A 14809-nucleotide genomic window follows, 5' to 3' on the forward strand; every position below is an offset into this window, starting at 1 on the left:
CCAGTGTCACGTCCACCTCAAGTATATACCAGATGAATTGTTTCAAGATATCAAGGAAGACTTGTCAAGATATTGATAAACTTCAAAGGTATTTTTTTCTGGATAAAAGACCCTTAGAAACCTAAAGGACTATACTTCGTTCCTTGGGGGTCTGTTTGCAAACCTTAAGAGGTAGGTGTCCCGGGTTTCATAAATATGAAGTTCTTTAATAATGCCATGATCACTAGAATAGACCGGAGACTTGTCTCTGAACCATATCTCTTATGGTCCTCCACCATGAAAGCCAACAGAATGGACACCAAACAAAAAAAATGATTTTTGGATCTGGAAAGGTATCCTGGAAGGAGCGTAAAACATTCAGAAGTACTACAGTTGGATTATGGGAAATGGCCAAAACATCAGAATTTGGAAAGACAGATGGATCGACAAGTTTAACATTATTCCTACAAGACCTATTATATGCCACAATGATCTGGTAACATTCAATCAACTCATCAATGTTAGGGGGAATGGGACCTGTCCTTCATTTCTCTTTGGTTCCCTAAAGACGTTCGCGAAACAATTCAAGATACCATCATCAATATTTAGGAGGAAGATAAGATTGTTTGGAGCCTCACTGATAACGGAGAGTTCACTGTCAAATCTCTATATGACAGGAAAAGTCATGAAAAATACTAAGAAGGCACCTATAATCCTTATTGGAAAGAATGTAGAGACTAGACACATCACATTTTATTCAAATATTCGCATGGAAATGTGCTCACGGAATCTTACCTACCAATGATAAAACAACTAGCATCCTCAGCTACATTGACTCCACCTGTAGTCTTTATAAAAGTTCCAAGGAGGATATAACTCATACTCTTATCTCATGACCCCATGATGCCGCTGTCTGGATAACTCTATTTGGTCATCAATATTCTACCTGCTTCTCTAAATGGCTCAACTCTTCGTTTCAATCTCAAATCATATTAAAAACTGGATTCCCATATTTGCTATTATATGCCGGTTCACATGGAAATCCAAATATGTATTTGTCTTCCAGAAAGTTCAACATATGACTGCTTCTACTGCCAACAAGATAAAACAACACCTCTGCTCTTTCTATAGATTTATGCATTATCAAAGCCACATCCTAAATAATCTCTACCACTAGAGAAATGAACAGGAGAATGCGGACATGATTGTTAGAACTCATAGACAGAAATTTAGAATAACTATCAGTATCAGCTCCATGTTACCTCCTAACATAGAAGGATATGCTAGCTCTTAATTCTATACGAACAATGCCTTAATTGCAATGTATTTTGTAGGAAAATATGTGAGAGCAAGGAACATCAAAGACCGTGTCACTAGAGTCAACAGATCTAGAAATGGAGCAGAACTAGCAGTAAGATGGGACAACGAGTTGAAAAGAACCAACATCGACTTTAAAGCTAAAGATGACGCTACTCTGATGGAATTGAAAAAAGAATACAGTAATGAAGTTCAAGAAAGATTTTAACCTGGGATTCCACCAGATGAGAGATGAAAATTTTGAGACAGTTTCTTTTGTCCTGGAGATCTGATCAAAGTCACTAAAGATTAGAAAATAAGGGCAGTCAGCCTAGCTAATATAGCTACGAATTCTAGTCATTTTAGAATTTTTAATTGGAAATGACCAAATTTGGAATGTTTATTAAGTTATCTTCAACTAGTAGAAACACTAGATAGTGACATTGCTCTGTATGAAACTCATAGGTCTTTGCATGGTGCTAGAGGCAGCTCTGCTGACCATAATGTAACTTTCGAGTAACTACCTTCCTGGTAGTCTGCTCTTTTTCTTAATCAAAGAAAAAGAGATTCCATGGATACTAAGCCAATTCCGATTAACCTATATATAATCACAACTCTTGAAGATTCTTAAATTTTGTTGTGTGATTACATCACGATATGTGTACAAGTTTAGTAATGCATCTGCATAAATAATTAACAACACATTCGATGGGATTAATAGTTTTTTTTACTTGGTCAATAACAACTTCATTAAAATACAAAATTTTACAAAGCTTAGACTATGCAAGAAAGGCTAGCCAAAAGTCCATCCAAACTGACACAGGCTACTTGAAAAACACTACCATGATATTCCACAGACAAAAGGAACATTGGCCTACCTTCAAAAACTCGATAATATTCTCAGCCAACAAGCAAGCTCGTTTGGCTAAGTTTTCTGCGGCAAAATTTACTCCTCTATAGATGTGCAGATAACATGTATTGTTATAAAATCCACGCTCCATCTTCCACTTCTGAGTTAATTCCCACGGCGACGCTCCCTGTTATAAAGCTTGTATGCAACTCATAGAGTCCGACCGAACACAAATCTACTTAACATTCCATCTCTTGGCAAGCATCAAGCCATAAATAACCGCACTCACTTCAGCATAAATATTAGTCTGCCATCCAAGTCCAACACATAAAGCACTGAGCACCTTTGAGCTAGCATCCCTGAAATTGATACCTTCACCCTCCTGGCCAGGATTACTACGTGTAACACCATCACAAAAAATCTTAATCTCACCTTGTTCCGAAGGAGACCAACTGATCTCGACATGCGTAGAATTCTTTCACATTCTATGTTTAACCTTAAAATAATTCATGATGCGGAAATCATCCATAGTGTTAAACATGAAATCCTTCATTCTAATAGAATTATCACGTATTACCTGATAAACTCTACCCTAGAATTCAAGCCAATTAACATTTGCGCCTTCAAAGAAAGCTTTCTTACGCAATTTCCATATTTTTGTGCTAATTGTGAAATTAATAACAATCCACAAGTCCACTCCTTTCAGTTGCAGCTTTATAAAAAGCCACAATATCTTCAGCTGAATGTAGATTAAAAATACTAGCAGTCCATGCCCATAATCTCCCAGCAACTCTACAATGCCATAAAATAGCTTAGAGACTCACTGTCCTTCTTGCATATGCTGAACCGAGTTGGCATTTCCTTACCCATCTTCTTAATAATCTGATCGTTAGTTACACAAAATTCCTTCCTCCAGATCTTCCAGTACTGCACGACTAATGTTGGATGCACAACAGATCGTGAGAAGAGTTTTGTTACAGCCTATTATTCATAAGGGATTTTAATTTCATCCTTGGCAGACTTAACCGAGAAAACACTCTTGCTATCCAAGTCCCGTAATTTATAATCCTCTCCACCAACAATGAGTGGAAGAGAATTAACATTAGTGTCACATTTATCCATCAAATTACGAGTTCTAAAAAGAATAACCCATCCACCATCCACAACCAAGTCACTCACTTTTGATTTAGAATGATTCTACGTTGACCGAAAAATCGCACCGGATTTTACACTGTGAGGGATTGCACGGTCCAAGCCTTGCGTTCTGTGCATTGGGATAGGGGTGGGCAGGAGTGGGCCCACCACCCCACTCACACATTGTAAACTGCGGTACCTTTTCTTCGATACGCTAATCATTTTCGTTTGATTTAACATCATTCCTTCCGAAATAAATAATTTTAAGACTCAAACCTATAGCCGAAATAAGCATGATTTATATGAGTTGATACCAACTCTACTAGGGACTGATACCAGTCCATCGATCCAATGGTCAAAATCGCCAGGATCATTTTATCCTATATGGACTGATATCGGCTCCTAATAGAGCTGGTATCAACCCATATAAATCACGGAAATAAGAGCTTGTATTCCACAAATTGAACTTCAATTACCATGCACAAATTTAGAATTTTCGTTTTAATTTATTAAAAATTAACTGTTAGTTGGTACCAGATCTCATTCTACAGCAAAATAACAAAGAAGAGCGCACGAGTGAATGCTGTCCGGTACTAGCTACAGCACACTAGTGTTATCTCCTTGACTCCCCTCCTCCTCCTTCGTACTTCGTAGCATCTTCGTCGGGCGCCAGCCATGATTTAATAAATACCTTTCCTCCAGTCTTTAACTACAACTGCTCCGTACTAACATGCGCTGTCTAACACCACCACCACCCTTTTCCAAATCCTCTCTATCTAAGACTTTCTTTCCCCTCTCCCTGTGAAACCCTAATGAAGAAAAACAGGTATTGCTTTACATGGATTCTTATGTTGTTTTCATTTGGGAGCCTACCGTTGGGTAAATCCCTTACGTCTTCTTCATCCTCACCTGTTTGTCCTGTGATTTCTATCACTGATTCGATCCCGATTTTTGAAGAGGAGGTGTGTGTCAACTCCTCCTTCAATGTTGAATCTGTTGGAGGAACAAATTGCGTCCTTACTGAGGTATTATTTGCTGATTTTTTTTTATTTATTATTATTAAAAAAGCTCAAATTTATTATCTCTTTTTTATTGAGCTTGAATCAATTGACTTATTATTGCAAACACTTTTATTTATTTTTTCTATCTAGTGATTTTGCACAAAGTAGATATCTTTCATGATAAAAGTATACCTGATTTGACATAGTTAATTTGTATGCTCTTTGTGTTTTGTTGGTTATAATGGTGCCCATGCTTTTAGATGGCATTGTTGTTTCAAATGAAGATACAATATCTCTAAAATGTTTCCCATCTACTGTGTTGTTTTTGGTATGTTTCCCATCTACTGTGTTGTTTTTGGTGTTTTTGAAAGTTGAATAAGAAAGTTTTCAATTAAAAAAAAAACAGTAGTTGATTTTCCTTATTTCATTGCGATGATTTGTAGTTGATAATAACTGCGGTTAATTAGGTAAATCTTATACACAAAGTGGGTGTGTATGGACGGAATTGTAAAATGGCATGACTCAAATGATGCTGAAACTTGTCGATGGACTGTTTACTGTTCCGACAAGTTATTTATCGTGTTTAGTTTTTGCAGGGTGATGAGGCTTCATTGCACAAGGCACTTAATTTTGTTCATCAGAACAGTAAAGAATATGTCTCTCTGCTTTTCTATGGATCTCGGTGTCATTTCTCTAAAACGTTTAGACTGACTTTTGCTCACCTTTCATCCTTGTATCCCTCAATCCACCATTTTGCTGTCAAAGAATCTTCTATTAAGCCAAGGTTTGGAAAGAATAACTAAGCATTAGTGATTTTGCGTTGTATTTGCTCAGTATATCCATATATTGGTTGTAACATGTTACATAATGTGTTTTACAGCACGCTCTCTAGGTACGGAGTTCGTGGTTTGCCGACCCTTTTCCTCCTTAATTCCACTCATCGAATTCGTTATCCTGGGTCTCGTACTATCAGTTCGCTTAACTCTTTCTACAGTGATGTTACTGGTACGTCCTGTTTTTTCTTTAGTTTTCGATACTGTTGTCGCTCTTTTGGATACAATTTGTTTGGAATGAACAACATTTCTTTTTGCTGTTTGGAAATAGTTCCACGACTTGTTTCCATGGTTCAAACTGTGTGGTTCTAACTATCCATGTATTTGGTCTTATAGGTATTAAGCCTGCATCGCAAGATCAGATACCTTTGGAGAAAATTGTGGACACAGCGGATGTTGAAAAACTACAGGAGGATGCAGCGCAGGATGCTAACTACCCATTGTCGTGGGAAAGATTCCCTAAGAATCTGTTTCAAGAGGAGATGTACTTGACTTTGGCAACCACATTTGTGATCCTGAGGTTGCTATATTTAGGTTATCCATCACTGCTTTCATGTGCCCATTGTGTTTGGATGAAGTACAATATCCACGACATAAGCTTAGTCAACTTCTGGGAGCATCCTCTTCTAACATCTATACAAGTACTGAATGCACTTAAGGGACCTTTTGCCAAGGCAAGCAACTTGCAGGAAAGAGCAATGAATGCTAGGTCCTGGGCTTCCAAATCTTTAGCGTCAGTTTCTTTGAGTGAAAGGTGATTTCCTTCAGTAGGAAAAGAAAATGATGGGTATGCTAACATACTGTTTCTGGGGTGTGATACCTAGTATACTGCTGATATCTTCATGCAGTTATTTGTAAGTAATGGTCCTTAGAATTTGTGTATAGAAAGGTCAAAATTTGGGGCTTTGCCTTTTGTTTCGTTCTATAGATTTTTGTGTGACAGTGTGACATGTAACTCGGTGGCTGCTCTAAGTATTTAGTTAGGTGCCTTTAGTATTTTCAGTTGCTAGCTATTGGTGAAGCTATGTCCGTTAGATAGGCGACACATGTTGTCCATGCATTGTGTGTTTAGTAGGGTTAATCATTGGTATTTAATCTGTAAGAAAACCCTTTGTTCGATTATCTGAAAATGAATGAAAACTAAAACTATTTAGTTGCACACATTTGCACAGATTTAGGTTCGGATCTTCGATTCAGAAGGTGATTTCACCATTTATCCATTCACTTATTTGATTTGCTAGATTATCTGTTATTCATTCACAACAATTGGTATTCAGAGTTGTTTGAATCCATCAAAAAAAATTTCCAATGACTCTTAAAGCTGTAGAAGAAGAGGTAGCTCACTTAAAAGCTTCTCAATTTCAGATTCAAGCTGATTTCAATATCCTATCCTCTGAACTCACTACTAAGTTTGATTCCCTAGCAACAAATCTTAACAGCACATTACAGGAGAACAATCGAAATCTAGTGAGATTATTCAGTCGACCTTACAATAATCAACATCAACAACATACTGAAGATGCTTCTGGATCTAATGGTCATGATACAGAGGAACCGAGTTTTGCTCATCATCGTCAATACATCCCTCCTAATCGTTTTTCAAAGCTCGATTTTCCAAGATTTGATGGTGCAAATCCTTGTGGCTGGATACAAAAAGCTGATAAATACTTTCTATTACATGACATTGAAGAACACAAAAAGGTGGATATAGCTGCAATCTACCTTGAGGGTAAGGCTGAAAAGTGGTTTTTAAACTTTCAAGTTAATAGGCATAGAATTACTTGGATTGATTTAGCTAAGAGCATATGTGCTAGATTTGAAAACCCTGTGGATGAAAATTTTGTGGGAAGTTTTAATAAACTAGTCCAAACCACCACAGTGGATGATTATTATGAAGAATTTGAATCTCTGAAAGCATTGATGCTTGATATGAACCCATCTCTCACTGAAACATATTTTGTTATGAGCTTTCTTAGTGGCCTCAAAGATGAAATAGGAAAGTCTGTCTCAATGTTTCATCCCCAAACTTTGGCTGATGCTTTCAATTTAGCCAGATTACAAGAGCAAAAGCTACATTTGACCAGTACAACTTCTAAGCTATTCACTAAGTATTTCTCACCAATTTTTTCCTCCACCAGACACTACTCCTCTGCACCAGTGTCACCTAAACGAATTCTTACATCACCTAAGTCCCTCCCAACAACCCCAAAATCCTTCTTTCAACCTCCACCAAAGACCAATCCTCAAAACCTCGTTGTCAAAAGACTCTCTCAGGAGGAAATGGACAAGAGAAGAGCTCAAGGGTTGTGCTATAATTGTGACACTGTTTACACACCAGGCCATTTGTGTAAAGGGAGACAAAAAGTCTACATGATGCATATGGAGACTGCTGCACCTCAAGACACTGAAGAGGAGGAAGATGTATATGAGGAAGCACAAGAATCTCCAGTGCAATCTGATATTGAGATTTCTCTGCATGCACTAACAGGCAATGCAGCTGGAGAGACAATTAGAATTCCTGGTCTAATAAACAATACGAAGGTTTCTATACTCATTGACACTGGGAGCACCACCATCTTTATTGATTCTGATTTGGCCAACTCCTTGAACTACAACATTGAAGCAACCAAACCAATGATGGTCACTGTGGCTAATGGGGACAGAACAGTCAGCACTGGCATTTGTTCTAACTTACAATGGAGTATGCAAGGGAATCAGTTTAAGGAGAACTTGAGAACTCTACCACTAGGAGGATGTAACATTTTCCTTGGTGCAGATTGGCTCAAAACTTTAGGTAATGTAGTGTTTAACTTTTCAAAGCTCTGTGTGTCTTTCAAGCTCAACAATCAGAAAATTACTTTACAAGGTGTTGTTCCAAAAGTATCCTTACTTCAAATGAGTAGTGCAGCCATCACAAAAAAAAAATTCTGCTACTTCACATGGATTGGTGGGTACTTTATTTTCTATTTCTTCTTCTCCTGCACCACCAACACCTGTTATCCTACTTCCTTTACTCAACAAATTTCAAGATATCTTTCCGGAACCTACTGAGTTACCTCCAAAGAGAAATTTAGACCACAAAATTACTCTTCAACCAAATTCAACACCTGTTAATCTCGGAGCTTACAAATGTCCCTATATTTAAAAATATGCAGTAGAAAAAATAGTGACAGAGATGCTCCATTCTGGTATTATTCAGCCAAGTCATAGTCCATTTGCCTCTCCAATTCTTTTGGTCAAAAAGAAAGATAACACTTGGAGGTTTTGTGTAGACTATAGGAATCTAAATAGCATCGCCATCAAGGATAAATTCCCAATTCCTATTGTAGATGAATTATTGGATGAGCTGTGTGGATATGCTATTTTCTCCAAGATAGATCTCAGGGCTGGTTATCATCAAATCAGAATTCATGACTTGGACATCTTCAAAACAGTATTTAGAACTCATCAGGGTCACTATGAGTTTAAAGTGATGCCATTTGGCCTTACAAATGCACCTACAACATTTCAGGATTTGATGAATCATATTTTCAAGCCATTCTTGAGGAAATTTGTCTTAGTTTTCTTTGATGATATCCTTATTTACAGCCACAACATGGAGGAACATTTGGAACATCTTAAGATTGTCTTCTCCTTCCTCAAACAACACCAACTATTTTCTAAGATGTCTAAATGCATCTTTGGACAATCTTCTCTAGACTATTTGGGTCACATCACCACAGCTGAAGGAGTCAGTGTTGATTCTTCCAAGATTGAATGCATGAAGAACTGGCCACTTCCCAAGTCTATTAAAGATCTCAGAGGGTTTCTTGGCCTCACAGGTTATTACAGGAAATTTGTTCACAGATACAACTCCATCAGCAAACCTCTCACTCATCTACTTAAGAAGAATGCATTCCATTGGAGCAATGCTGCTACTACTGCCTTTGAGAACCTCAAGACTGCAATGAGCAACACTCCTGTCTTGGCACTTCCTGATTTCACTAAGCAATTTGTGGTTCAAAGTGATGCTAGTGATTCTTGCATTGGTGCAGTTTTATTACAAGAGGGAAGACCAATTGCTTACTATAGGAAACCTTTGGGTCCAAGAGCTTCAGCTTTGTCTACTTATGAAAAGGAATTTCTTGCTATAGTCATGGCTGTTCAAAGGTGGAGACAATATCTGCAAGGAAACAAATTCACAATTAAGACAGATCACCAAAGCCTAAAATACTTCATGGAGCAGAAACTTACCACTTCATTCCAACAGAAATGGTTGATCAAACCACTTGGCTTTGACTATAATATTCAGTATAAGAAAGGAGCTTACAATGTGGTTGCAGATGCTCTATCCAGAAGACCATTGGATGCTGTTTCTTGTAATTCCTTGTCATTATCAACACCAAATTGGGTTGCTGGGGTTACAAGTAATTATGCAAATGACACTCAAGCTCAAGATATTATTTCTTCACTTCTCCTCAATCCTCTTAGTATTCCACACTTTACCTATAAGGAATGAGTTTTAAGGTATAAACACAAACTTTACATTGGAACTGGGAGTAATGTGATACAAACACTCTTATCTTCTCTATTGTTTCAGCCATTGGAGGGCATTCTGGCATTCAAGCCACTTCTGTGAGAGCAAGAAGCCACTTCTATTGGAAAAGAATGCATAAAGATATTGTGTTTTTTTGTCTCTAATTGTGATATTTTCTAAAGAAACAAAAGTGACACCACCAATGCTGCAGGACTACTTCAACCTCTCCCTGTTCTTGATCAACCATGGTAACATATTACAATGGATTTCATTGAAGGCCTACCTGTCAGCAACAAGAAGAGTGTCATCCTTGTCATTGTTGACAGACTAACCAAGTATGCACATTTCTTGGCTCTCCAACATCCATACACAACAGCCTAAGTTGCTCAGGAATTTCTCTCTCAAATGTTCAAATTGCATGGATTGCCATCATCAATTGTCTCAGATAGGGACAAGGTCTTCACCAGCAATTTTTGGAAGGAATTTTTTAGAGCTTTGGGTACAAGCCTTAATTTAAGCACAACATATCACCCTCAAACAAATGGCCAAACTGAAAGGGTGAATGGCTGCTTGGAAACTTATTTGAGATGCTTAACAGGTCATAAACCTGGCAAATGGAGCCAATGGCTAGATTTGGCAGAATGGTGGTACAATTCAAGCTTTCACACTAATATGAAAATGTCTCCATTTCAAGCACTCTACGGGTATGTTCCTCCTCATTTAGCTTTCCCTACCACTGCAACCACTTTAGTAGAAGATGTTGAAACTTATCTGAAAGATAGGGATTCTCTACTAGACCTTCTCAAAGAATCACTTCACTTATCTCAAGAGAGAATGAAACTCTATGCTGACAAGTCACGCAAAGATAGAAGCTTTGAAGTGGGATATATGGTATATCTTAAGCTACAACCATATCGCCAAGCCTCTGAGTCTCTCAGGAAGAACTTTAAGCTCTCTGCTAAATTCTATGGTCCTTTCCCAGTTGTTGAGAAAGTTGGTAACGTAGCTTACAAGTTGCAACTGCCCTCTCATGCGCATATTCATCCAGTCTTTCATGTTTCTCAATTGAAGAAACACATTGGCCTCAGACACACTCCATCTCCATATTTCCCAGTGGTTGATCATGAAGGTCAGATTCTAATGTTACCTGGGAAGATACTTCGCACCAGAACCATCCTTCAGGGCCGCAGGTTGGTGCAACAAATACTACTCCAATGGTCTAATTCATCTCCTGAAAATGCTACATGGGAGGACCTGTCTGACATAAAAGCTCAATACCCGAAATTTATCCTTGAGGACAAGGATGGTGTTTTGGGGGAGGCAATGTCACAGTGTGACATGTAACTCAGTGGCTTCTCTAAGTATTTAGTTAGGTGCCTTTAGTATTTTCAGTTGTTAGCTATTGGTGAAGCTATGTCCGTTAGATAGGCGACACATGTTGTCCATCCATTGTATGTTTAGTAGGGTTAATCATTGGTATTTAATCTGTAAGAAAACCCTTTGTTCGATTATCTGAAAATGAATGAAAACTAAAACTATTTGGCTGCGCGCATTTGCACAGATTTAGGTCTGGATCTTCGATTTAGAAGGTGATTTCACCATTTATCCATTCACTTATTTGATTTGCTAGATTATCTGTTGTTCATTCACAACATTTTGTTATTGCCAAGGAAGTCCTTAGACCAAATTGATCCAGATGTAATGGGTTTTGGCCTTGGGATTGCAGTGTAGCAAATGCAGTCTGATTCTAACTCATTTGTTTTTCATAATAACCATGGTTTCTTTTGTCACAATTGATTGACATAGAGTATCAAACTGATTGACATAGATAAACTTCATTTGATTGTGTGCTGAAATACAAACAACTTGAGAAGGTTTTGAAATAATGTGATCTGGTGTGACAATGTGTATTTAACAACTCTATCTATATCCAGTTTAAATTTCTTTTTCTGCTTCATTAAAACCATACTCTTTCAGTCCCTCAGAAAATGAATCTTTCATTTTTCTAATATTGCCTAAAAACTTTTTGTGGGGCAGGTAGTATTATGTGGGAAGACTTATCATTTCCCCCAAGAATTTTGATTTTGAGCAGAAGTGACTGCTTGTAGTCGGTACCCAGAGATACATGCACTCAAAGAAAGAAAAAGAAATCATCTATTTAGAAATTCTTATCACCAACCCAAAAAGACTTTGACACATGTGTGACCCCAAAAAAGGACGAAGCAAGAACTTCAGTTCAAACTACAATCTATAAGACAAACTCGTACATATTGAGTAAAAATAATCGAAAGCAAAAGTCACTTAGAAACAAGTGTAGTTTCGTTTATGTACAACTATACTTGGCGATGCACATCAGTCATCCTCCTCTTGCTCCTCGTCATCTTCACCAGTTTGAACTTCTTTATTCGCATTCTGCCGCTCAAACAAAATTGTTCACAAGATTACTATTTTGCACAGAAGTTACAAGAAAGCAAGGAAGTTACAAACTCTGTTGATCTGTTCATGCCGTGTTTGTCAGTAAATAAAATTCAAAATTAGCAAGATTATGTGTGTTTTGGGCAGCAAGTCCTAACCATAGTCAGAATTTGTGCCGGGCCTCTCTTTTCCTCGAAGCTAGTATATCTAGTTCTGAGTTGAACCTATCTATTTTGAGGAAAAAAAATAAAATTATCCTATGAAAAGCAAACCTGTGATATGTATTCTTTCATCCTTGCATTAACCAAAATAAAATTAGCTTTGTCTAATGCTCTCTCTGCAAGTTCATATACCAAAATATTTCCTTCTGGGCCGTTAACTTTGTTCTTTTGCAAATACCTGCAAAATGTTAACCATAGCGAGTGCATCGGATTTTATTTTAGAAATTCATCATCCCATCTGGTAAAATTCGTTTTTCTACTAACAATACTTGGATATGCTCAAACCTCCGTTGAACAAGCGACTCTAATGCCTGCTTGACATCTCCAAGGACTGGGTGCATTTGATCTGTTTCGAAGAGTCCCAGACGCTTCAAATGCTGCCACAAATTTTCTGCAGTTTCCATAATTCCAGTATACAAATGTCACAAAATCTGGGATTCACCACATAGAATGGTCAAAAGGCTGAATCTACAGTCTAGACATAGTGGCACTAAACAGAGAAGTGTACTCTTGCAACTACAAGGATGCCAGTCAGATCTAGAAAGTATAGACAGAAGCTAATCTTCATATGATGATCATAACCATCTAGGAGCAAATTATGTCATTTTTTGATGGAAACCAGATATGGCTGACCTGAAATCCAATGAGCATGCCAGTAGCTGGTTAGGAGTTCAGTCTCAGGGGATCATGATGCAAAATTCAGATAATCAAACAACATGTACCGAGGGAACATGCTCATTCTCATTAAAAGACCTGGATACTGTTTGAATGACTAACATGTCCATGCTTAGCATCTTCAATGAGGTCATTCTTATATTACTACCTATGGGTACAATGCAGCACCTGAAGTTTGCTCTGGAAAATTGTCCTATGAGATATCAATTATGAAATTACTCAAACATCAGATAGCATACTTTCAGATATTTGACCCCCAGCAAGATGAACAATACTAATAGCTATAAAAGTAAAACCAGTCACATGCATGTTTCCCTTATCCTCGACATACTTCTGAAACACCTCGGGAGGTAGCTTACTTATAAGAACATATGATTTTACATCTGCTTGACCTGGATCAGTTGCATTGTAAAGATTAGTAAAGTCATAATAAGAGTTCTGAAATAACGAAAGCCATTGCAATTGTGCCACTGACCACCAAGGTCAAACATGTGCATATGAGGTTCTTAGGTAGCCTTGATCAGTCACATGGATATTGAGCTGGGAGAAACCCCCACCAATCACATTGTGGAATCTTCATTCAGAGAAAAGTAAATTTGACAATCTTACTTTGCTGTGTAGACCGGTTCTGATTCGCAGATAAAGGACGAGCACGCTGAAGCTCCTTCAATTCATATCCGAAAATGCTTGAAAGCTTTTCTCTAGCCTCATTAATTACGAGCGCAGGGAGTGCTCTCTGGCGATAAGTTTTAGTTATAATGGAAGTAAGTTCCTCTCTTTTAATAGGACAACCAGAACTCTGGTGGTTTTTAAAGAGAACATAATGTATCACATCTGCAACAAGCTTATCTTTTTCCTGTAAAACAACAATTGAAACATCAACCTCCTGGGGATTTTTCGATGCAATTATGTCAAAAATAGGCAATGAAGGTATATTAAAGCATACCTCTATAGAGATATCAAGCTGAGAATAAATTTCTTCTTGAGTTGCCATCCTGTATAGAAAAATATTGTATCCTCATTATCCAACAGAAAACAGAAATGAAATACTAAGTGCTAACTGGTATAAGTCACTAATCCAAGAATCCACGAGTATCCAAAAATCAATTTTATGCGTTCCAAAGCCAACTGAATCAGATAATACGGAACAAAATGTGTTCCTTTTTAACTATCACCCAATATTAAGGGTTTCAAACCCTACCGAACCCCTTCAATTGGGAACCCTAGGAAACGGAATAGCAATATCAAACTTCTACCACGATTCAAACTAAAAAGAGGAATAAACTTGAACAAATACAATGAATATGAACACAATCTTATTATATATACTCATAAATCTAAAAGAGTCTAAAAAATAAATTCCCAGAAAGAGAGGAAGAACTTACCCACGGTGATTAAGTTCAGTGAACTAGAGCGAGAAAGGAATGAAATCCTAGACCAGCAGTCTCAATCTAAAACCCTCCTCTCTCTCTCTCTCTCTCTCTGCAAAATCTTGGAGAACAATGTCGTAGATTTAGAGGGAAAACCAGGAAGTTATGCCAATTTTGGAGGGAAAAAAGGAACTGGGCACATGAACCAAAGGGATTGGAGGTTTACCGTATCTCATACGATATAGCAAATCCTACAGCTAAGGTAGAGTTTCTTTCGGGGTCACGCACTCACACTAACGTTTACTCCTCACTCATGTGGATCTAAGTGGTCTGGATCTGATTGAAATCACCTGATTTGAGTCAGATCTAACTCGACTGACTCAAAAATATATGAGTCTGTGGTTTGGTCTTACGAGTCCGGAATATGTTGTTACCTAATTCAAACGGGTCCAAATCATGGGCTAGGTATGAGGTCGAGTCAGATCTGATTCAAAATGGAAAAGAAACGTACTGACATCT

The 14809-nt window shown here is 37.7% G+C and overlaps 2 protein-coding genes across 4 annotated transcripts; one reads left to right on the forward strand and one right to left on the reverse strand.

The window, feature by feature from the left end:
- The first annotated feature begins 3861 nt into the window (after positions 1-3861).
- Positions 3862-6252, forward strand: LOC113347348 (5'-adenylylsulfate reductase-like 4). The gene is made up of 4 exons (XM_026590984.1): positions 3862-4284; positions 4857-5044; positions 5141-5265; positions 5430-6252. Exons 1-4 carry the CDS (start codon positions 4072-4074, stop codon positions 5849-5851), a joined length of 948 nt encoding a protein of 315 aa, XP_026446769.1. The 5' UTR covers positions 3862-4071; the 3' UTR covers positions 5852-6252.
- Positions 6253-11766: 5514 nt separating this feature from the next.
- Positions 11767-14484, reverse strand: LOC113353115. Of its 3 annotated transcripts, none has more exons than XR_003361083.1 (7): positions 14306-14484; positions 13867-13915; positions 13530-13776; positions 13160-13312; positions 12515-12636; positions 12297-12423; positions 11767-12021 (listed from the first exon to the last, which is right to left on the reverse strand). XR_003361083.1 is itself a non-coding variant. In XM_026596823.1 (7 exons), exons 2-7 carry the CDS (start codon positions 13912-13914, stop codon positions 11962-11964), a joined length of 621 nt encoding a protein of 206 aa, XP_026452608.1. In that variant the 5' UTR covers position 13915; positions 14306-14484; the 3' UTR covers positions 11767-11961. The 3 variants fall into 3 exon arrangements, 2 of the variants coding, with proteins under 2 accessions (XP_026452608.1, XP_026452607.1); XM_026596823.1 differs by having other exon boundaries at positions 12531-12636; positions 13280-13312; XM_026596822.1 differs by having other exon boundaries at positions 12531-12636.
- Between the last annotated feature and the right edge of the window lie 325 nt (positions 14485-14809).

The sequence above is a fragment of the Papaver somniferum genome, chromosome 2, assembly GCF_003573695.1.
Source record: "Papaver somniferum cultivar HN1 chromosome 2, ASM357369v1, whole genome shotgun sequence".
In the NCBI taxonomy this organism is placed as follows: domain Eukaryota; kingdom Viridiplantae; phylum Streptophyta; class Magnoliopsida; order Ranunculales; family Papaveraceae; genus Papaver; species Papaver somniferum.

Coding starts and splice junctions, on each gene's coding strand:
- LOC113347348 (XM_026590984.1), top strand. CDS start 4,072: ATGAAGAAAAACAGGTATTGCTTTACATGGATTCTTATGTTGTTTTCA. Junction 4,285..4,856: donor CAAATTGCGTCCTTACTGAG/GTATTATTTGCT, acceptor TAGTTTTTGCAG/GGTGATGAGGCTTCATTGCA. Junction 5,266..5,429: donor TTTCTACAGTGATGTTACTG/GTACGTCCTGTT, acceptor TTGGTCTTATAG/GTATTAAGCCTGCATCGCAA.
- LOC113353115 (XM_026596822.1), bottom strand. CDS start 13,914: ATGGCAACTCAAGAAGAAATTTATTCTCAGCTTGATATCTCTATAGAG. Junction 13,313..13,529: donor GAACCGGTCTACACAGCAAA/GTAAGATTGTCA, acceptor CAACTGATCCAG/GTCAAGCAGATGTAAAATCA. Junction 12,022..12,296: donor TGAAAGAATACATATCACAG/GTTTGCTTTTCA, acceptor TTTGAGCGGCAG/AATGCGAATAAAGAAGTTCA.